Genomic DNA, 24,322 nt, shown 5'->3' with positions numbered 1-24,322 from the left:
CCGTAAATAAAATGACCCACATGATGACCTTTCACCTGACGAACTCAACCGGGACGATTCCTCACGCTGCTGCACGCGCATTTTTAAAATTCGCGCGGCTACGCGCACTACCAGAGGATATCTTCAACTCTGCGGCTGCTGGTAAGTGGTGTTTCATTTTTAGCGAAGTGCTTATGATGTTTGTTTACTTATTATTGTTATTTTACAAGAACGACGTGAAGAGAGCATGCAGAAATTTTGTTTACATTGCTGTCTGTGTGTAGGCTGTAGAAGTTACGTTAGCTTGCTGTTTAGGGAGAAAAGTTTCACGGGTGTCGAGGGGTCTGGTCTTTTTATGTTATTTATAGGCTACTTTAAACTATTATTATTATTACAATATTTATTTAAAAAACGTAGAGTGCCTTAAAAATGATCACAACACTGGTAAGGCTTACCAGTATCTTATGTTTTGTGTGCAGCAGCGGAGCAGCCTCTGTGAACATCTCCCCTAGCAGCCTGGGCAGAATCTGCAGCTTTACAGCAGGTCAGTGAGCTAGTGAGCCAGTTCCAAACACTGTCAGCTATCTTTACATCTTGTCATGGTCACATAAAAATGGTTTAATCAGCTAATATATCTCCTATATGTTTGTTTTAATGTCTACAGTCTTAGATCAACTCCAGCAGTATCATCATCAGCAGCAGCAGCAGTAACAACAGCAAAGGCAGCAAACTCACTTAAGGACTTTAGTAAGAATTTACCAGAACAGGTATCACATTAATGTTAAAAATATTGTAAAGTATTAAGTGCTGTATTTTTTTCTGTTTGCTTTGTTTTTATTTTCATTGTATAAATGTAACTCTTGTATTTTTGTAAATCAGTTTATGCCATGAAAGTAGCCACAGATGCTGACACGGCATTAAATAAAACTATACTGTACTGTACGAAACGTGGGCCACGTTGATTTTGTCCTACACAGTTTACTATAACAGCTGTTCTTTATTATTCTGTAGGCTAGAACAGAGAAGGAAAAGCCATCAGGTTGGGGCAACTTAAGATACTTCAGTTTCTAATCCCAGAGTTATTAATATGTACACATAATTATTTAATTTTTTTCACTTTTAAACTTAAAATTAGTCTTTTCTGTTCTGTTTCTTTTTCAAAACTGCATCAATGCATTTGCTGCCGTATCGATACAGAATCATCCATATTGATATATTGCTGTATTGATATTTTGAGCACAGCCCTATTTAAAGCCTTGTTCCATGTGCCCCCTTTTATACTTTGAGCACCTGCCCCTCCAGAGGTCTCTGCACGGCCCTGCTGGTGTGCGTCTGCGAATCTCCTGTCTGTGTGACACATGCACACATGACTCGTGCACACAGAAAGCCCCTTCAGACTGAGCTTGAACGGACAAAAACACGCAAAATTATGCCAAAATAACAGTTTTGTTAAGTATCCTCGCAAGTACAGTCTTAAATTAGTTGAATGAAGTCTTAAATGAACGTAAAGAGTTGTGAGAAAATGGGACGCGTGGCAGATCCGTGTCATGTGCGGCAGGTCTTTAAAGTGACAGCTGTCTAATAAACCTCAAACAAAAAAAGAAAAAGAGAAAAGCACTCACTGCTCTTGACTGAATAACATTTGTAGCTTTAATAAGGATTGATCTATATTTAATTTATAAATTATGCAGTAATTTAATACATAATTTGCAATTATGCAAAACTTTTTGTGTACAAACTGTACATTGTTGCTCCTGTATGCCCCGCCTTTCTGAAACGCATCGATTTTTACAAAGCTCATCGTTGCATTGATTGGCCGTGCAGTGTGCTCTGATTGGCCAGCGATCCAGTGCATTGTGATTGGCCCAAAAACATTAAGCGTGTGACAGAAATGTCACGCCCCTTACCATATTTGGAACATCAGCTCCCAACACAATAATGACAGGTGATAATGTCGTACTACCTTATCAATTCGAGCCCGAATCTGATCCGGAAAATGCAGATGACCAAGCTGATCGATTAACTTTGCCAGCACGACTGGACCAGAACATTTCAATATGTATAAAACAGAGAGGGAGGACACATCTGTTGTATTGTTCGTCAAAATGGTATTTAATTGTGCTTATCCTGGATGCCGTAACCTATATAAAAAATTAAGATTGACTTTTCACAGATTCCCAACGTTTGAGCTCCCGTGCATGTCATTATGTGACAGGAAGCTCGGTGCCAGACTGCCGTGAACGCGCTCAGGACCATTTGCCGAGGCAGTGGATTACAGGTAATCATTTTGTAAATAATGTTCAGTTTCTTGTACAAACCAATCGTTTCACTTCATAAGACCTCAATGTATCGTCAGGAGCCAGAGGTATTAATTGTTTTGCCTGTATATGTTTTTTCTTTACTCTTGAAGTAACAGTAGCCATTGACATTATATGAATCACCAAGGACCACGGTTTCAGCAAAACAAATTCTTTACTGTTCTGGAGAAAAACAGACTCCTACATCTTGGATGGCCTGAGAGTAAATTTACAGCAAATTTTCATTATTTTGGTGAACTATCCCTTTAATGTCAGGAAGAGGTTTCTATCAAGTTACAATTAGCGGTGTCTCAAAATGCACAACCGTCAACACATGTACGCTGTGAAACACAAAGCGCCTGATCCTTGAGCTCACTGTCACTTCACACTCTGCAATTACAAGAGATCTCCTGCCATGTGGCATCCATGCAGAAAGTATCCCTGCTCAGAAATCTTAAGACCTGAATGTCATTCTTGACTGCCTGGGCCATAAGATGACACTTTCCCAGGACCTTATAGAGATGTGGGCTGCTCTGAGGTCAGCTGAAAGCATGCTATGCCAACTAATAATGTGGTAAACAGTGCTCAGGCGCTCCTGAGCTTCCATCTAACACTAGGTGGCCCCAGTTGCTAATCGAGTGCCTGCCTGCGGAGGACATACAGCAATGTCAATGTGCACAGAACTATGCCGCCCTGAGGGACGAACGCAGTGGGCTATTTCAGGCTAGCTACAGTATGTGTCTTCATCATCTTCTTTTACAAAGATGCTGCACTTTGGCACTCATTCAGAAAGGGAACAGAATGAATGTGTATCCTGAAAAACACCCCGTGTGTTCATGGGCCCAAACGTCCCATTATGTCAAAAACAAACTATTAATCACTATCAGTGCACACTAGAGCTCTGCTTAAACAGTACAAAAATTAAGGTTGATGGCAAAAGAAAAAAGGCGACAGATTGAATGCTTGAGCCGTCGGAGTCGGTGATGGTGAGGCACACAGCAGGTCTAGGTTAATACAACAGTAACTGATTTAGGCCAAGGCATCATTTCTAAAATAAGAATGATTTAGCACCTGCAAGGGCACCGGACAGCTAAAACCTCAGTCGGGGGTCTAAAAATAGCGTTTCTGTTTTAATTCCTCCCTGAGGAGCTCTCTGCATGTGCTTCTAAAATAGGAAAACACACAAAGCACTAACCTCTTAATGAAAACAGGAGGAAGTGAAAGCTCTAAGCAAGGAAGATGAGAGACTAAAATTTGTTTAGGAGCTGCAGTTGATATTTGCAGCGATAGTCATGGCAGCGTGTTCAAACAATTCTCTGTTCAAGCAGGAGAAATGCTCAGAGGACTAGCTAATCTTCAAAGCATCACATTGATTATTTTTGAGAATTTCCATCCGGTTCTACTAAATACAAATACACGCATGGAGCAAACGGCACTGCAGAGCCTGCCTCCCACATTCATAACTCAATTCTCACAAAAAACGAATGGCAAGATAAAGAGAGGCATGCGAATTGAAACGGCATCTCTTGTCTTCTTATTGATTAACCCCTCCTCAAAAAGAGGTCACACTGGCCTCAGCGTTTTAAACTGCTTTCCTGCCCTCTATGAGAACTCGTCTCTGGAAAACACAGACCCCATCAAGGCTTTCCTTTCAGTGATAAGACCTTATTACTGAAAAAATCTGCAGAGTCATAACTGGGCAGAGCAAAACCTCCATCCCTATGGAAGGGAATGACATTGACAATGTGGCCACATTAGCAGTGAAAGAAAGCTTGAAGAATCTGTCAGTGTTCTACTTCAGGCCAGAGAGATATAGAACTAATAAAAGGCTAAATTAAATCTGTTCATCATATAAATTGATCGAGTCTCGTTAGAAAATTAGGACTAAACCGATCAATTCATATGGATTAGTTTTACAGTTGAACTCTTTATGATCTTTTTGAAGTGTCAAAGTGATAGTTGCGCAGCTGTAAACGGAGGGAAAGAAAGCTCTTAGATTTCATCAAAAAGATCTTGTGTTCCGAAGATGAATGAAAGTCTTACGGGTTTGGAAAGACATGACAAAATAAAAAATGTGGGGCTAACTAACCCTTTAATATTTTGTCATCTGCTGTAATGCATTATTAGAGGTCTATATGAAGAGTTCAGATGCAAAAGCCTCTAAGTGCCATCTGAAATTTTCTTCTAGAATGATAATTTTTATCAAGCTCGTATATTTAAGTTCAGTAATTTCACTTAAATGAAAATTCATAGAAAATTTTCATTGCCATTTAAGTGAAATTACTGAACTTAAATATACGAGCTTGATAAAAATGTTCATTCTAGAAGAAAATTTTAGATGGCACTTAGAGGCTTTTGCATCTGAACTCTTCATATGTTTTTGAAACCTGATACTGAATTTCAAACACAGGCATGTATCACAATCTTGGAGAACATGACCTGCCAATGTCTCTCTTTCTCCTCCTCTCTTTCTATAAAGAACAAGCTGCTGGTGTGTGGGAGATTTTCAAAGCGTAGGGACGCTGCACTAGAATTAAACTGGGTGGATTATTCATCCCTGCAATGCAGTGCCAGGATATTTATTTCTGTGGCTTCTCAGTGAACAGGTCGTGTATTTCCCTGCCCTTTCACAGCATAGTGTCCTAAAGCTTTTCCAGGTTAATACAGCTCAGCCTAGGAGCTGTATATAGAAGCATCCATTCATATAACCAAGCAAGTAATTTATTCTGACCTTACCGCATAAATAAATTCACTAAGCCATATCTCTGTGCCCCTTTATCAGTGCTGAGGATTCACTGCGCTAGAGCGCTGATCACCTAAAAATGTCATAAGTGGGACACAAAATAAAAGGCATCCCTTGAAGGAGAGCTTCCCCTGTTGTTGCCCTACATATTTCTTGCTTCATTGTTCAGTCCCTAAAAAAAGTCACTGTAGTCTAGGGGGAAAAGTACAGACTGTTCCCATTTAAAATATGACAATGAAACCACAATGTTAAGAAGTGTTGAAACAAACCTACAACACAGCATTATTATATGATGCATTTTTACTTGATCTTCATGTAAATGTACTATAGTATTTGGTTCCTAAGGTCTTCTGAGTGGTTGATAGGCATTTTTAGGTAGTTGCCATGCTATTTTGGATGAATTATATGCCATTTTAATGTGGTTGCTAAGGTGTTCTGTGTGGCTAATAATGATAGAACAGTTTTAGGGTTTTCTGGGTGGTTGATAGGTTGCTACTAGTGGTTTACAGGGCATTGTTATGTGGTTGCTATATTCGGGGTGGTTGATGCAGTGTTTGTAGTTGGTTGTTAGGATGTTGGATGATGCTTGCTACAGCCAACTCCACTAATAATGCCAGGGCATCAGGCACCGGCATTGTGCTATACAGTAGGTTTATTGCAACTGGCTTCTTTCAACACAGTCATGCAACAAAACACTCCGTCTCCACAGAAAAGTCTTTTCACTCAGCGCCTGAACAGCGGATCAGTCTGACCAAAAGACATAGTGTCCTGAAAAGTGACTCCTTGCACAAAAGAAGGATTAGAAACTCAGGGGAGGGTGGTAGTTGGCCACTAGAGAGAGCTGTGCATCTACAGCGTTGAGTGAAATGCCTCCCCGAAAGCTTGACGTGTGCACTAAGGCGATGAAAAAATAACCCCTCCCCCTCTACTCCTGTCTGCAATTGCTGCTTTCACCCTTCATCAAATTTTGAGTTACCTTAGGGAGTAACCATCAGCTCAAAATCACTCAAAATGTCCCACTTTAGATGTCTACTGATGGCTTTTTTAACAGACGATTACGTTGTCTGTTTGTGCGAGCATTTGAGAGATGCATTCGACGTGCCGTTGTTCCCTGTTTACATGTGCAAGAGGCCAGATCAAGAGAAAGACGTGTGGTTTGTTCCAGACATTTTTGAACAGTTGCGATAATTAGCAGCGTAAATGAGTCGTAATGATCCATTATCTAGACCATTAACGCTTAAGTCACGCGGTACGGCAGGTCAAATGAGAAGCTCAGAGGGTGAGAACCTGCATGCCGGTTGCACACATCTCTCTCTGGTGAGGACAGCAGCAGTGGAGGTTTCAGCTGCCAGGACTTCAGGCGGTAACTCTAGAGCCAAACGTGATGTAGATCATTAAGAGCACATCACAGCACACAACCCTGCTGTCACAACCTGATCTGGACCTGAACCGGGTGGGAAAGACACAGGCAACCAACAAAACACATGCGTGCACACACACATTCTCTTAGTCTTAGATAGTCTTCTATCTATACCATCTTCAACTGGGGTCTCGGGTATTAATATATACAAATATGATGCTAAAGGGATAGTTAACTCAAAAATGAAAAAAATCATCACTTACTCACTGTCATGCCATTTTAAACCTGTATGACTTTCTTCAGTGGAACATAAAATAATAATGAAAGTAATTGGGGTCCAAAATACCACTGGACTCCACTGACTTTCATGACTTCCTGACTTTCACTGACTTTCTCAAACATTCCTTTAACTTCAACCAAAGCTGAAGTTACAATGATTTCTGAAGGATAATGTGACACTGAAGACTGGAATAACGGCTGCTGAAAATTCAGCATTACAGGAATAAGTTAAATTTTAAATATTCGAAAATAGAAAAGTAGTTTCTAATAACATTTCTCAGTATTGCTGTTTTACAGTATATTTAATCAAATAAATGAAGCCTCGGTGAGCATAAGAAACATTAAAAGAAATCTTACCCTTACCTTACCTTTGTGTATATATTGTGATGGTGTATATATTTAAATAGAATTGCAAAGTGTGTAAATAAGTATATGGAAATGTATTATAAAACCTTTAAATGCAACAAGCATCTTCCATCTTCAGTCTCTGCCAAGAGAAAAAGCCAGATAAAGGTTGAAGACCAGAAAAACATCCTTCCAGGTAAGCACTACTATCACTCAACTGCTCAGTCGTGGGTAAACCGCCGCACTGTTTGAGGTGTCACAGCACTGTCTGTCGCAATTTTAACAGAGCCTAAAGTGTCTATATGACTATCATTCATGCAGCACTGTTCAGCCTCCCAACAGAAATGATTAGAGAGATGTCCAATCTGATAACAACTCCAGTCCAAAAACAGATCTAGATCACTCAGTTTGGCTCTTTGATCTGGAGTCCACCCACACTGCAATGCTAGTGAATTCAGGACATCGTGTGTCTGCAAAAAAAAAAAACCTGACTGAGACCACGGACAATAGATGTGACAGGACAACTTAAACTGGGCTGTCAGTCAGTTTGCCAAACTGAAGAGCCACCAATTCACAAAACAGTATAGAGCGGCAGTCCTCAACCAGGCAAGCAGCAGCATGATATAAAAAGATTCAAATATATTCATTATTTCCGCCCAATGAAAGCCAAGCAAGCAAAGCGACAGTGTGCAAGCGTTGCTCGTACACCCGAAATCCCGCCACTTGTGCATGCACAGCTCTTCGTAGTGGTTCTAAATATTCTAAATATTAATAAATGGCATATATAAATATTACGCACGCAATAAGGTGAGCCATATTACTTCTCTGCCTTCTCACACACACATATACATAAGCCTACCCTTTTAGAAGCACGTGTCGGGCATTCAAATCATTAGTCATCACCAGCAGTAAAAGTCGTCATCTTTTGTATTCATGCCCGGATAGTTTTATTCATTTTGATGACATTTTTGGATGTACATCAGGGTGTTTTACATGAAGACCAATGCCGCTCTAAGAGTGGGGCGGGGCAGGAGCGGTAGGCTACTCGGTAGAATGAAGGAAAGTTCATTTAGATTTAGAATAACCAATGGAGTGATAATTGTATGATGTAAGATGTAAATTCAAACGAATGTAAAAAAAATAAAGAATCTCGTTCGCTTAAAGGCACTGGACTGGACTGTCATGTCCAACTATAAAAAATAAATAAATAAAAAAGGCTTTGTAAGTATTTTAAAACAAATCTATTTATATTAAAAAAGTGCAGTTAAAACAATATATTTGCAACAGTAAATCATTTTAAATATTTTTTTTTAGCATTGTATATTGTTTAGCTAACAATGAGGTCCAACAAAACTACGAGGCTTTGCAAAAATGTAAAAACAGAATCCTGCAGGAACCCTGAATTCACCTCATCTAAATCTGTTCATCGTCTGTCTCACATATGCACTCAAATGAGGAAGCTGCTGACTCTAAGCTGTAATATGAAAACATGCATTGTAAAAGACGAGCCAGATCAAGGTTTTTCTGAATGATGCATAAACACAGAGGCTTGCCCATCCCTCCGCGTCCTTTACCACCCTGATCCGTGCATTATAGGGATTAAAATCTCCCATCATGCCTCAGCATGCTGTGACAGTCCGTCTAGGCACACACAGGCTGTATTGTAAGACTTTATATGCAAGACCATACACATTTACATTTATTCATTTAGCAGGCGCTTTTATCCAAAGCGACTTACAAATGAGACGTACACATGCTCATTTGGGTGCCTAGCTTAGATTTAAACGGCACGTGTTGGCTTTTTACATGCCGCATCATATCGATTCACTTTCACTTATTATACAACTACTGATGTAAATGTATGCATATTGGTCGGTACATTTGTAACTACTTTGAGCAAAGATGAAAATGAAAACTATGATACCTGGTTTCCTGGGCAACAGCTAACAGCACACCTTTCTCTAGGGAGCATAGTGGAGAAGGGTGGGTGGCAGAGATGCTCTGCTAATGTAACCATGGAAACTGGCCTGCTTAGTTTTCATTGACAAAATAATCCCACCACACTGAGTCTTTAAACTCCAACATTACAGAGGAAAGAAAACAAAACCCTGAATTATATAATGGTACCCTTAACAGTACCAATGAATGTAGAGTTCATTAATATCGTATTATTATCTATATGGGAAAATAGTACCTTAACACTATAGTCTGCCCTGCTACCAGAGCCGATCAGCCATATACGCACACTACGCAAGTTGCGTAGGGCCCCGCAAATTACTCGAGGCCCCGGCTCCCCCTCGTGTCAAAGCGCGTCAATCAAAGTTTACAACATAGATGAGAAAATTAAGCTGAACTATCCTTCTGGTCACGAAAAAGAGAGAGAAAAAAACCATGCAATCAGCAATCAGGCAGACTTGTGTTCTCTCCTCTCCAAGTTTGATGTCAGCAAAGAACAGTAAAGTTAAGTTGATGTGCATCTATCTCTAGTCTGTCTGTCTTGCTAACCCAGCTGGGCAGGGCATATTTTGGTCTTTCTGTGTCTTGCTTGCTAATGCCGGCCACTTCCAGGGCTGTGTTCTGTGACTTTGTGCCTGACAAAAAAAAAGTGAGAGTGAAATACAACTATTTATTACGTTTGATAAACGACAAAGGGCAACGGTGTTTGTTTATAAACTGCAGCTCGGAAAAGATAACCACGTCGCACGTTAACATGCGTCCATATGCACGTGCACTTTTAAGCAAAACATCTGTGGGGACCAGTACAATATGAGTGTGATGGCACTCCTCATTATAGGCGCACATACTTTTAAAATAAGACAATGATTATAGTTGTATCTAAAATATAAAGTTAGTTACAACTCTGTAATAAAGCAAGATGGAAACCAATGTAGTGACATTGGCTATTGATTTATAAAGTATATTGCATTTAAAATGTTGATTGGCTGGACATACTGGTCAATATGGATGCAAATCCCACAGTAAAGAATAACCATCAAGTATCAAGTATTGCTTTTATCATTTAAAACACAGTGACATGCTATGACAAGCAATTTTAGCTTTTATTCATTCACAGGATGCATTTTTTATATCAAAAATTACATTTGTACTATTTAAAATGTGAATTCTTGATATTAAGAATGTACTTTTTCTAGTAACAATGTATATTTCTGATATCAGGAATTACATTTTCATTAGTAGTAAAAGGAGTGGGAGCACTGGGGTGTCAGGTGTGACTCTGTGGCAATGGCAAATGGTTTACATGACTCATGGGTCAGGTAGGAGGGCCCCTTAACAGAATTCTGCTTAGAGCCCCAGGGAGGTCAGGATCGGCTCTGCCTGCTACCATCTGTGCCTTGTACTCCTAATGATAAACTTTTGGAGGTGCATGCATGGCACAGAAATCATGACCTGCAGGTGTATCAATTTTAAAACAAATTGTAGTATTTACTGCATTCTTCAAGCGCAACAGTTCAACCTGCTTATCAACATTTTTGTAAGAAACAAAATTAAAACGATTTATTTAATGTTTGGGAAATTTTAGTTTACAAATCAACATTTGTTCCTTCCTACTGATATCTTGATTTATTAAAGCCAAAGCTAAATCTGCAAGAGTTACAGATTGTAACATATTGTTTTACTTTATGTTTGATTATTATGTTTGAAAAACATTTTTAAGTTTATTTAATATTTATTGCTAGAAAGTAAAATAATCACAAAATGATATTTAACTTTCATACTTTCAAAGTATCACATTTTAGTAATAAGAATAAATTGCAGACCATATATATACTGTACTAGTATCAACTAAAAGATTTCACATTTAAAATGTATTTGGCCTCTTGAGCTGTACAAAATCCTTTTATGAAGGATAACCATCCCTTTGTTCAATTTTGACTCCCATTCATGAAAAGTTCCTTTAGTGAAATGAGGCAAAGGAAATTACTTATTTCTAAGAACTCATTATTTAATATCTGTGTTTAAGGCTTTTGAGTCATAAATAATTCAGGCGAGAGTTGTTAAATCAGAATAGTACTCACTCCGAAGAATCTATGAAGTATATTCCCAGAGCTCCGATGCTGAGTGCAAAGACCAACACCACCTTGAGGGGGAGAGAAAAAGAAAAGAGAGAAAGGGAAAAGATATCATTAGTGAAGGTCCACTGAGAACAGTACCACTTACAGAGAACAGATTAATCCTGGAGCTGTTCAGCAATGAGCACAACTTATTTCTGCCCATATTACATGTGGATGAGACGTAATAAACAGAAAATGCCATAAAACTGTAAGTGATCTCACCAAATCAGGCTGTGTCTCAAACCTGTGTGTCCTTGTTGAATAAATTAATCAAACAAAACAAAAAAAAAGTCTTACTGACTCCAAACCTTTGAATGGTATTGGATGCTTTCACACCACACAGGCTTTACAAAGGAACAGTGTGTATAGGCTTGTGCAAATCACAGGCTTACACTTACTGTACGTACTCATAATGTTGACGCTCTGAAAATAGGGAAGCCCCTGTGCTAGCAGGAGAGGGGTGTGTGGAGCACAAAGCTCCTGAGGTCAAAACACTTGATCTTTTCTGGGCCGCTGCATGTGAGATATACAGTACGCTATGACCATATCAGGTGATATCGAGACAGCTGCTATCAAATGGCTGCTTTGTTATGGTGTGTGGTGGAGTAGTACATATGCATATACACCCAGCAAAAGTGTAAGACAAGTGCATTTACTCTCAGACTGTGTGTCAACCACAACCAAGTTGGAAAGAGCAATATAAGATAAATCAAAGAAAGGAGAAAATCTGTACAAACTCATCACCACCCTTACAAAATAATTACATGATTTTCTGTGCACTAACCATATCAAACTATATTATTCATACAACCATAACCATATAATACTGTAGCCGCTCTATAAAAACATTCACTAGTACCAGGGATAATGTCACTATTAGTATAACTCATTTGTCAGTGAGGCGTTCAGACATTCTGCTGTAATCTGTCTATGCTGATATATAGAACGTGCCTAGTAACAATTACATATCACATTTAATGTGGCAGCAGAGTACATGACCCCAGCATGTTCAACTGTGGTGCTTATATGAGGAACACAGGTTTGAGTCTTGCATGCAACGTGTCTCAATTCCATCATCCGCCTCTATTCACAACAATTTCCTGTCAGTCCCACAATAACGGTCTGATAAAAAGCCACTGGTAATCCTGCAGCTAACTTGAACTTGTGGTGGTGTAGCCTATGTGAGCAAAAGAATTTGTGATGCTACCAATTAGGACCTGTTTGATTTTTTTTTTTAAATACTATGCAAAAGCTATAGTTTTCTTTGAATAACAGACTTGTTATTCTTTAGAACATTCTTTAGAAACTGAACGAAATACACGGTATACATGTGTCTGAAATATAGCATCTGAACTGCAGACCAAAGAAAAGGCAGAGTTGCGCAACACTTGTGATTCAAGAGCAGAGATGTGGAGTACCCAGTAAGTAGATTTTTGGCAGACTACCATATTAGTTTAAAATCCCTGCACAGCAAAAAAAAAAGAAAAAGAAAAAGCAATATGATGAGATTTATACTGTTGTTTCTTATTGAGTCTACTAAATGAGGTCGCTTCTAAAGCAACTTCTTGTTTCAGATCTCTAATCCACGCTTTCCATACTGAAAATAATGAACAGTCTATCAGTGTTTACAATAAGCAATTAAGCATGAAAAAAACCAAAAAAAAAACCAGTCTAGCTAAAATGTAGCTAAAATCTTATAATAAAATGCATAGTTTCTGTGCTGGCTTCTGACTGGACAATACAGCATTCCAGCTATGCAGAAATACACAGTTTATGAGAGCTATGACTTGAAACATGTTCACCATCACTGCACATGTTCAATGTGATTTTACCAAGTAAGATATGTTAATCCTGGAACAACATTCCTATTTGAAATTTTAGCCCTAACCCTTGCCCCTAAACCTAACCCTATCCATTACTTATCTCTAAAATCAGAGGGAAATTATAGGTGAATAACTGATGTGTGATTACCTAACCCTTGTTCTAAGCCTAAACTGGTCCCTCAAAACTGATTGGTTGATTGATTGTAATGTTGTTTCAGGATCAACAAAGATGTTGATAGAGGAGCATGTTGTACTTGGTGAAATCATGTTCACCCACTGGACACCACGCATAGAACAACACTGTGACCGTTTACATATTTGGCACCTCATGAAATTGCCGTAATAAATAATATTTTAATAAATAATGTGTTCTTTTACACAGTAACTGTTTTCAAAAACCAGGCATCCTAGGCCAGGCTAACAACCAGTAGCGGCTTGTCAATAGAGGGCGCTGGGGCGCCGCCCCCATCAGAACTCCAGAAATATACATGTATACAAAAATGAAATAAAAATGAAATAAAAATAAAAAATGAAATACAATGCAAGTAGTAAGAGCCTCGGCATTTAATAAAAACTGGCTTTAATCGGTAAACTATTTTCTTTATTATGTTTTTCAATAAGTTTCATGCGGTTTCATGTGAGAGGGACGCCGGACAAATATGGAGTCCTCAAATTTTCGGGCAGCATGTGACCTGAAGCTGGTCTCTAATTGGTTTCTTAAAGATTCTCCTCCGGACGCAGGTCGCTGCGTCCCTGGCGAATCAGAATTGGATACATGTTATTTTATCCAATCTGATTGGTTCTCGTCACCTGCCATTCAACTCAACGCTCTTTGCCACTACTGCGAGTGCGAGTCATGGTGCGAGTGCGCGGGCGACACCGTCACTCCGACTCCGTCTGAACCTTGCTAGGCTGATCATTTTCGTAGAGAGAATGGCAGAAGTTAAATCAAATTCTGTCACTGATTTACAAAAAAAGAAGAAGAAAAAAAAACCTTTCACAAGGCGTTCGCTGGAAGAAAAAAAAGGATAAAGGGTCCGACCGGACCAACCCGATTTACAGATCCAGCAGCAGGCCAGTGACAGAGGACGAAGCTACACCCAGCGCTTCACCCAGCGCTTGTTATGAGAAACGGAGGTGGCTGGCTTTATTTGCTTATTTGTTATACTGTTCAATTCATTGCATTGTTCATGTCATGTATTTGTACTCAATATATAATCTAACTGTACATATCTGTTCTGTTACAGTTAGTAACTGAAGTGTAGATCACATTTTGTAAAATTATATGAAAAAAAGATGATTGAAATAAATTATAAACTCTAAAATTTCAACTTTTATCTTTTTCAGGTTTGATTCTAATCATAATGTAACATTATTTGAAAAAAAAAAAATGTCAGTACAAAAAAAAACATTTTTATTGTTAGAATTGTGATTTCATAATATTTAGATATGAATCCAACTGGAAAATCTTGTGAAAAGATATCTTTCAGTTAGTCAAATAGCATATAGTGGAGCTCTATAGCCATCTAGTAGCTAAAATTATCATTTTTTTACTTTTAAAACTACATTTTACAAAATATGGGCAAAAAGTTTACACTAAACCATGAAACATTATCCATGTTATCCCCATGAATGAAAGTTAGAAATATGGGTCTTTTATAAAGTGAATTTTGAACACACACAAAAAAAGCGCCCCCCAAAAATAATTATCACCAGCCGCCACTGCTAACAACTTAAGCCGTGACTATATTACCAATCGAACACAACCTCTTGTACCGTACTGGTTAAATAAAGCACACAATCAAACTTGTCTTGAAAAGCGTGTCAAAGAACACTCTAGGCACTCTAAACCTGGAAATGGAACAAGTCCTGTCACTGTCCGAGGTTGAGTTTCGAGGTGAATGGAAAAGTATCTTTTTGTGTGGTGTAAGGTGAATGGCCCTTCTTGACCCTTAAGGGCCAAAGGGCTATTGGCCGGAGAATGGACATCTCAAACATTAAAGACTGGAAACTGCAGCTGCCAGAAAGGGTGTTTGTGTATCCAACAGTGGAGAACTATACTGGCTTACCTCAAGAGTTCAGTGGCAGGGGTCTATTTGAGAAGTAATTCTACACACGGCCAGGTTCTGCACCAACGATTAGCTCTTTTTCAGTATTATTAGGCACAATGATTCATTGTGTGCTTGTGCACAAAATAACTGGACCAAACATGGATCATGTTACGTGTCATGTTAACATCACTCAGGCTGTTGTAATTTTATTTATTTTTTTAATAACGTAGTTGTTATGATTTAATGGTTATAATTTTAGTATCTAACAGTGAAATCCAAAACATTAACAACCCCCCTCCCTAACCCTAACCCTCCTGTTATTTCTTATTAATATCTATCGACATATACTTTAATATAATTAAGATGACACACATTATTTAACCAAATTAAAATATTATTTAACCAAATTGATCATCGTACAATGGAAACTAATTAGGGGTGACCCCGAATAGTCGAAGATTCGATGCTTCGATAGGAGGAGCCTGATTCGACTACCGATCTCACGGTCGAATCTTCGCAGAGGTGTTATGAAACGAGGATCATGCCACTTTGGCTATGAGGGCGCTCAATGTCTGATTTCACATAGAACTAGCTTTTATGTAAATACGTTAATATTCAGCCTATTATGATGATGCTGTAGGCCTATATAAAAATGTGCAAAGAAAGAAGCTTTTAATAAATATTTTTTAACGTGCGTGAATAAATCCAAACACCCCGTGACAGATTTAAGTTTCACTTTCAATCCGTGACCGACAGAGGAGCGTCTTCGCGGCAAGGATTTAAATCTTTAACAATGTCTGGGATAAGAAAATCTAAAGTGTGGATGTACACCATCAGAAAGGATATTCTCCAAGGTTGGATTTAGCATCAGGAAAACCATGATCGCACTTCTGCCGGCCAACGTTAACATGTTTCACGCATAGACTGGGTTTCACGTTAGAATGTATTTTATCCGCGCGCACAATTTGAAAAGACTCCAACGGACAGACAGAGTGAAAGACGTTCAGGATTTGTTCTCTCGATCATGTACAAGTGATTTCAAAACTTTTCAGCCGGTTCTAATTTTATTTTTGGATGCTGTGAACATTTTTAGCTAAAAAGACTGCCTCTCCAGTTTAGCATTTATTGTTGTTTCTGCAGTTAAAAAGACAAAGTTGAAAATTCTGGCTACTATCGTTATTTTTATCATTTCTTTATTTTTATTTTATTTATTAATCTGTCAGGGTTATCTAATCTAACTATTTGTGGCTTGTGTTTTGAATATATGTTCCCCTGCACTTTAGGCATTTTGCACACATTTGCTCCTCATCCTGAGACTTGATTCTGATTTATTTCTTTTTTGTATTTTTATTTATTAGAAAGGTATATTCTGTTCTAATTTAATTTAGTAAATTAATTGTTTATTTTTTCAGTGCATCGATGTTGTGCTGTAGGCTGGCCTGCTCGCACAGGTAATTTAGCCGGTTTAATTTGATTTGCATGTGAAATGCAAATCTGCAGTGTGGCCTTTCTGGAGTTATTTATGTTATTTCTTAGTTTTATTGATCACAAATGTTTTTATACATTTTCTTCTATATCTTTGTGTGATTTTCTGTACATCGCGGCTTTGAAACGTTAAAGCCCCGCCCCCAGCCCCCAGCCCCATACACATGATTCGACTATTAGTCGACTATAGGCAAGACATGACGATTCTGATTCGACTATGAAAATCCATAGTCGGGGACAGCCCTAAAACTAATGTTAGTAATTATCTTCTATGTATAGTGTTCAGTGCAGTGTTTTGTCGTAGCTGTTACTATTTGGGAAAAAAGTATTTAAATTTTTTTTTTTATTAAAATTAAAAAATTGCTGGGTTCACCCTGATGCTCATGAGGTGCCAAATTAAATTGAACCAAACGTGATGCGTTTATAAAAGTTGACAACATTTTTAACTGGACACACCATTATACAAAATGGTCAAAAAAAAGAAAGAAAGGTATCACGTCTGTTGTTGTTGTTGTTGTTTTTTGCATGAATTCTTTTATGCATGTTTCATATTATTTAATATATTTGACTCTATTTCAGGATTTGTTGATGAATAGAAAGTTCAAACAAACAGCATTTATTTGAGCTAGACATTTTTGTAACAATGCAAAAATCTTTACTGTCACTTTTGATCAATTTAATGCATGCTTGCTGAATTACTTTTCAAAAAAAGAATTTGACTCCAAACTTTTGAACTGTAGTGTAAGTAACTTCTTACCGTGCAAATGAAGTAAAGCTGCAACACACAAAAAAACACTCAAAAAAACTTTAACTATTCCCTGGAAGGACCAAAAAAATCAGTTGGTGAACCAATTTGTCTCTGCCGTCCTCAACAATGCTCATACTGCTTTACACAGGCCTTCTTTTCAAGTTCATAAAGCAGTTGGCTTAGCTTAACATTATCCTGTCAAAGCAATAAACAAAACCTCTTGAAGAAGCCGGATCTCTGCATCCATTATTGATGACCAGAGGCTGATTATTTTCATGCAGCCTGTATTTGGATTGATATCCCACATTGTCTAGTTTGAAAACACCTAGATGCATTTTTAATTGGACCTCTTTGTCTGGGTGATAGTGAGTTCCAGTGAGTAGCAGCTGGAGAAAGAGAAGCTGTGCAGCTCAAGATAAGCAGAGACACTCCTCCCGCTCTGCAAGAGATACTACGCACTCCAACATTATTCAGAAGAGCTGCTTTTGATCAAAGATGCTGGTGGAGCACATTAATGCCGTTTTCGTATTTCAAGGCGAATGTCCTCCATTTGACTTCATAGTTAACTTCTTCCACAAGAGGGCACAGTGTGCTTGTTCTGTGGGTGTGTTCAGACTGGCCTAATCAAGGGCCTTCAGTGCTGTGCTGAGTCCTACAGTAGGTAAGACTAAATATCTTGACAATTAAAACAGGAAAAGGCCTTTAAACAGAATTCAGCTATAGCGTTGAATAAATCCATGAAAGACAAATACCACCAAACACTCACTTCCTTGCAGCTGAATAGTGGGATTTGTCACTGTGGCTGGTTACTGAAAAGCTGAGCATTTGAGCTCTCCTGATGAACTGAGACGATAAGAGACAACGTCTTTAAACTGACCCAGTTATTCATCTGGAAATATCGGTGCCAGCACTGTGCCCATCTCCCACACGAGCTCTCTGCAAACCCATTACAACAATTACGGCACTGGAGGAGCAAAGGATTCGCAAACATATACAAACCCATCAAAGAGAGAGGGATTTTGAGATATGGAGGATTTTGCTACCATTCCCAAAAAGATAACAACAAACATAAATTTGATTGCAAATGAGTCAATGGCACATAATGCTAACTTTTCAACACACGTGCCAAGTCCTTAGAAATGTACGCTTTGTATTCATTTTTCGTATTTGCTTTCATATGGTTTTTAAAAACAACCATTTACAACAAGTTTAAAATTAATGACTCTAAAAATGTCATGTGGTGTAACCATTAGGGCTGCACGATTTGGGGAAAATGTCATATTGCGATTATTGAGGTCAATAATGCGATTGTGATATGCGATATAATAAACAAATGGTTCTCATGAGTCAAGTCAAGTCAAGTTTATTTATATAGCGCTTTTCACAATACAGATTGTATCAAAGCAGCTTCACAGTATTAAATTAAAATAATACATCAATGTTTGTTTCTAGTGGAAAACGTCCACGTTTGGTAATGCTGATCAATAGTATTGTTGATTGATTAATTAAATTAAATATCCCCAATATCCCCACGAGTCAACTTGCTTATTTCTCAAGGAAAATGCACACACAGATTAGTGATAATGCTGAAATGTGTATTTCTCAACTCAGTGTTTTCAAATTAAAACAATATTTTTTACAAAATTAAATAATGACATCTTTGTATTACTGCAAACTTGTTATTGTCTCAATTGTACAATAGTACAAAATAAATAGAACATTAAATAAGAACATTTGTATGCTCATGAAAATAAGAAATTTTGAACATTCTGTCCAGACAAACAGGGACATTTAAGCAGGATGTTTATTGTGATTGTCAAAACATTTGGTAACTAAACAGAATTTTGTAAAGTTTAGTGACAATATGTTACAATGTTTACATGGTACAATGACTGGTAGGCTACTGTTTTATTGTTATTGTTCTCCAGCTGTTTTATTGACCTCTTTCCGTGGCTGAAAAACACTGATTGATTGATATTATGTATGAGGCATAAACATTTCGGTAAGTTGTACTGTATCTTTCAACACACCTTTGTTCCTAACACATTGTTCATTCGTGTTTATTTACTATTAACTATTTACTATTAACTAGTAAAGAGTAAGAGATGTTCGGTTCACGGCCACGATCTGTCACGTCCCGTTTACAAGTGCCAAAACGCCATTGTTTGAATTTTGTAATAAAATTGACAGAATCTGAGAGCTGATGATTTCTTTTCTATCATAAGTAACCTGCTCTGTCCAGTCTGGCAGTGTCAGTGTCCTCTTTGCTGCGCGATTTTTCTCTGCGTTAGAAAATGGATGTGTGGCGTGAGAGTGTGTGAAAAGTGTCAATTGCGTGAGTCTCACGCTGAATGAGTGAGATTTGGCAGCCCTGCTCTCTCTGCTCAGTGTCGGTTATCTTATAGCCAAAATATCGTCATATAACAGAGGTCGATTTTTTTCTGGCCACCAGTTCCGTGTCATCTTCACCTGTTCTCCGCGCTGCCGGAAAAAGTCACGACGTGACCATACGTGCCACTGCCTAAACTGAAACGGACTGGTCTTCTTTTTATTAGTGGTGTAGAAAATGGGCAAACAGCTCTCAGAGAGAATGGGTTGTCATGTCCACACATGCTTTTATTTATTTCATAAAATCGCAGCATTTTGCGTCATATAATTGCATAGGCTTGACATCGCGATTGCGATATGATTAATCATGCAGCACTAGTAACCATCAAGCAAAAAGCAATAACATTTTCCTCACACATTGAATGCAGCTTAATTATTATTTTCAAAAATATGTTCAATATAATAAATGGTCTTTTTTGCAAATATTATCAATTATAAATCATATTATACAATTTAAACAGACCTTGCTATGTCATGAGGTCAAATGATCAGATATCTGAAAGTTTTTCAAAGATGCAAACGAGCATCAAGAGAAGCAGTGCAATTAAAAACAAAAAATCTAAAACTATTTAATAAGGTTTACTTTCCAAGAACTTCATTTCTTTAAATAAAGAACAATTCAAAAATGATTATATCAGGAGAGTTGTACCACCCAAAAATGTCCCTCAAAAATCTAAACTTTTTATTTTATTTTTATTTATTTATTTTTATTCAAGTCATTGTATGAATTGTATTTTAATGTATTCAATAAATTATTAGATCCGAAATAAATTAATTAAACATCATGTTACTTACTCAATATTATGACCTTAACAGCTAAGCATATATATGTGCGTATACTGCTCCTCATATAACCCATTACAAGAGGGAACACAGGTGCTAAAGAATTATTGTTTTAAATATAGCATGGCGTCTGCTTTGTACCGTTTCAAATTGCATCATGAAACTGGTGTTTACAGACCGAGTAAAGGATGAATCTGGATCCAAGGCTTCTCAAATGGCCTAGTACAGTCATGGCCTGAAATATGACTCACAAACACACACACACACACACACACTTAACGGTTTACATAGGTTGATCCACTTTCAGAACTAGAACTACACAATGACTCACAAATACAAACAAACACACACACACACACTTAATGGTTTACATATGATGATCCACTTTTCTGATCATATCATTGTGCCTTTCTCAATGTGCAATTTCATGTGACAAATTCCTACACATTTTCAATCGAGTTCACATCCTTTCTCTGTGTTGGTGCAACTGAATTCTAATTAGGGCATTTTGACTTCTCTCTGCTCTTGACAAGCCCCTTCAAAAGTGCACTTTAACAGATCCCATGAATAATTTAGCTGACAGGTGATGTAGCCAGCCTGCAGATGAGTCTCTTCATATTAGTGGCAGATATTGAGAGAGAAACCAAAAAAGCAAGTTGTGTAGTTCAGATGAAATGGCATGCAAATGAGCCGAAGAAACACTGTTCCCCCGCTACAGCGGTGATACCAAGTGATGTGCGAGATTCCCACCTTCAAAGCTTTAAAGTACAAATCTAAAAACTGCTGCAAAATCTGAATTTGTGTTCCTCATTATTCCACCATGATTATCTAATAGATACATGGTCTTTCAAAAGACATTCATGAAAGTTCAAAGTCAGGATGACAAGTGCTTTTAAATGTGTTGGCAAAAATGGCCAGCCCTCAGAGAATAATGATACGGGTGTTGTGATGTAAGAGTGATGCAGTGTTTCACACGATAAGAGTGAAGCTTGTATTGTGGTTTGACAACATATAAGAAGTATATTAATAATATATGTAAACAAAAGGATCTCCAACTACTCTACCCTGAAATTATATTAGATCCATATAATTGACGATCTGATCTGAACAAATCCTTAATTCCTATTAAACAACTTGTTGCATGCCAATTAGTCTTCACTTTACTTTACATTATGTGTATCGATACTGAAATATCTGAAAGGGTTCCAATACTCCTCTTCTGCAGCATCGATGCAGTATCGGCGCTCTAATAAAGCCGCCTCTCAGACAGCGAGTACCACATTGGCTTCTTTTTTGTGGCGTATTGCACTTAAATGGTCAAATGCATACAAAATGATGTCAAAATGATGTCTTGGTGAGTATTCAGGTAAATACATTCAGTTTTGGAACGTAAATAGTTAAAATGTATATTGTGTAACAGTTCACTGGATCCATGCATTAGCTCTTAAAGTGACAGCAGCCTAATAAACGTGATGCTGTCAATCATGTTAATCAGAGAACAAAAGACAAAGAGAAAATCACTCACTGCTTTTGACAATAACTTTTGTAACTTTAACTATGAGCATTAATCTGTATTTCATTTTTACAATGAAAACTATCCAGTGTTATTTTACATTTGTTTACTTTCGTTTTTGTAAAAAACCACCTGAAAAGCTTAAAGCCATGTTTAATTTGTCTATTTATTGTATTGTATTATTTGTACTATCATTTGCATTACAATTTTTATTGTTCTTATTTTATTACTGACTGTTTACTTGTCTTGTTTTGTAAATGTAGTTCAACGATTCAAATAAAACCTCCCTGTGCTGTGTGTAAGCTATTACAACAAAATTACCCAAATGATCAAAAGATTATGAGATAACAAATTAACCGTATGGCGGTACATAAAGCAGTTTTCCCTGTGGTATCGAAAATGGTATCGAATATCGATATTTTTTAAGTTGGAAATTCCAGTATTATGACAACACTATACACAATAGATTGTGCATCAAAAGTGATCAACAAATATATTTCATTTACTTTCAACTATTTGCTACAAACAATATTCCTCAATGTTGTCAATATTCAGTGTCATGTTTTATTTTGTTTGTTTGTTTTTGTTGTTTTTTAGTTTAAGATTATTGTGAGTGTATTAATGGTATAAATGTTATTGTTTTTAATGTACTAAACTTTGTTTCGAAATACTTTTTACATTCTTCCTTAGTGTCGTGAGTTTTAATGCTTCTGAAACAAAATTATGTTAAGAAACATGTAAGTAGCTACATGCATTACATTGATGGCATTCGACTAAAAAAAAACTATTTCAAATAAATGCTGTTCTTTTGAACTTTCTATTCATTAAAAGATCCTTAAAAAAATTCACAATTTCCACCAAAATATTAATCTTCACAAATACAAAAATGTTTCTTAAACACGAAATCAGCATATTGGAATAATTTCTGAAAGTTCATGTGACACTGAGTAACTAAGCAATGGCTGCTGAAAATTAAGCTTTGCCATCACATGATTAAATGACATTTGTAACTATATTAAAATAATTACTTTAAATTATAATATTATTTTACAATATTGCTGTTTTTACTGTATTGTTGCTCAAATAAATGCAGCATAGTAACACCATAGCAACCATCTAGAACACTCCTGAGTACTCAAGCAAGTTAATAATCTAAAGTTGAACCAGTTAAAATATCATCTTTGTAAGAACATACAGATCCAGAACATGATGAGCCAAAACATATTTTCAGTTCAGTGCATTTAGAAAAATGCTAACACAACAATATGACTCTGTTTAACGGCAGGTTTCCACAGGAGACACCACAGAGCAACTGAGCAACCAACTCGCTTAAAACCACATGGGAGGAACCCTGCAGGAACCTGATGAGGTCCAGTCACACCAATCAGACAAGCATCAAACTGAGGATTAACAACCTAACCACAGTCCTCACACCGTCCAATCACAACCACAGATATGTGTGCATCAATTGGCTAAGAGATTAAATTGAAAATGTATGTTATGTTTCACTTCAATTCTCATTAGCCTGGATAAACAACCTCCTGGGGCCAATTGAAAAACAACAGCAATAAACAAACAAAAAAAACCCACACAATTAAATAATCAGTTTACCTCAGATCAGCACACCTGACAGAATTCCATATTTATGAGCACATACCGAACATCACAACACAAATATTATCATTCAACCAGGCTGCCCACACAAACACAAGCTCCCCGATTCAATGCCAATGCTTTAATTATGCAAATAATCAAGTGGTAAGCCACTGTACACAGCTCAAGGGATAAAAAATGTCTTTAGCATGACCCATCTGATTCAAATGCACAGACACACAGTCAGGAAGCAATATCTTGAGTGAGCGCACTGTTTGCCGTGTGGACTGGTGAATAATTCACCACCTGACTCCATGGGAAATGGCACCTACTGGACACTGTCTTCCAATTACCCTCTCAGTGGGAAACACAGCATTGATTTGTGAAGACGCTGGGTTTTAGAGCAGATAGCAGATAGACATATAAACAACATAAATATATTCCTGGGGTGCCGGAGTGAAACCTACCACAGAACTGAATTAATCTGCTCACATACAGAAAGCAAATTCAACATCGTTGTGTTTAAGAGAGGTGTGCTATTGCTGTTGGAAGAAATTAGACCTTTTTAGCCTTTTAGATTCAGAAGTCAATTCAACAGCTAAGCCACTGCATCAATGGCACACTATGTAACGTTTGGCAGTTAAAAAACTAAAACTGCATGCATTTTGCAGAAAAACATATATATATATATATATATATTTTTTTTTTTTAGGTGATTATCCAGAGGTTTGAGATTTAGCTGCTTTGTTTACATTCAAATTTGAAAAATCATATTTAAAAAAAGAAGAAAAAAAGCAGGGTACGTACTTAAAATCTGTTATATCACTAAAACAATTTGGGGATACAGTACATTACAACTGAG

At 37.4% G+C, this 24,322-nt stretch overlaps 1 protein-coding gene across 8 annotated transcripts in view; it reads right to left on the bottom strand.

Moving 5' to 3' along the window:
* The window catches only part of kcnma1a (potassium large conductance calcium-activated channel, subfamily M, alpha member 1a), a 180,963-nt gene that overhangs the window by 77,688 nt on the left and 78,953 nt on the right, over window positions 1–24,322 (bottom strand). For all 8 annotated transcript variants that reach the window (XM_082153978.1, XM_082153982.1, XM_082153980.1 and 5 more), the window contains exon 4: window positions 11,041–11,102. In XM_082153978.1, the coding sequence (XP_082010104.1) occupies window positions 11,041–11,102 (62 nt within the window). The remainder of the gene's footprint in view (window positions 1–11,040; window positions 11,103–24,322) is intronic.

Source organism: Leuciscus leuciscus, assembly GCF_965113295.1.
Source record: "Leuciscus leuciscus genome assembly, chromosome: 22".
Taxonomy (NCBI): Eukaryota; Metazoa; Chordata; class Actinopteri; order Cypriniformes; family Leuciscidae; genus Leuciscus; species Leuciscus leuciscus.
Note: the sequence above shows the minus strand (reverse complement) of the source record. Positions and strands in the feature narration are given on the sequence as shown.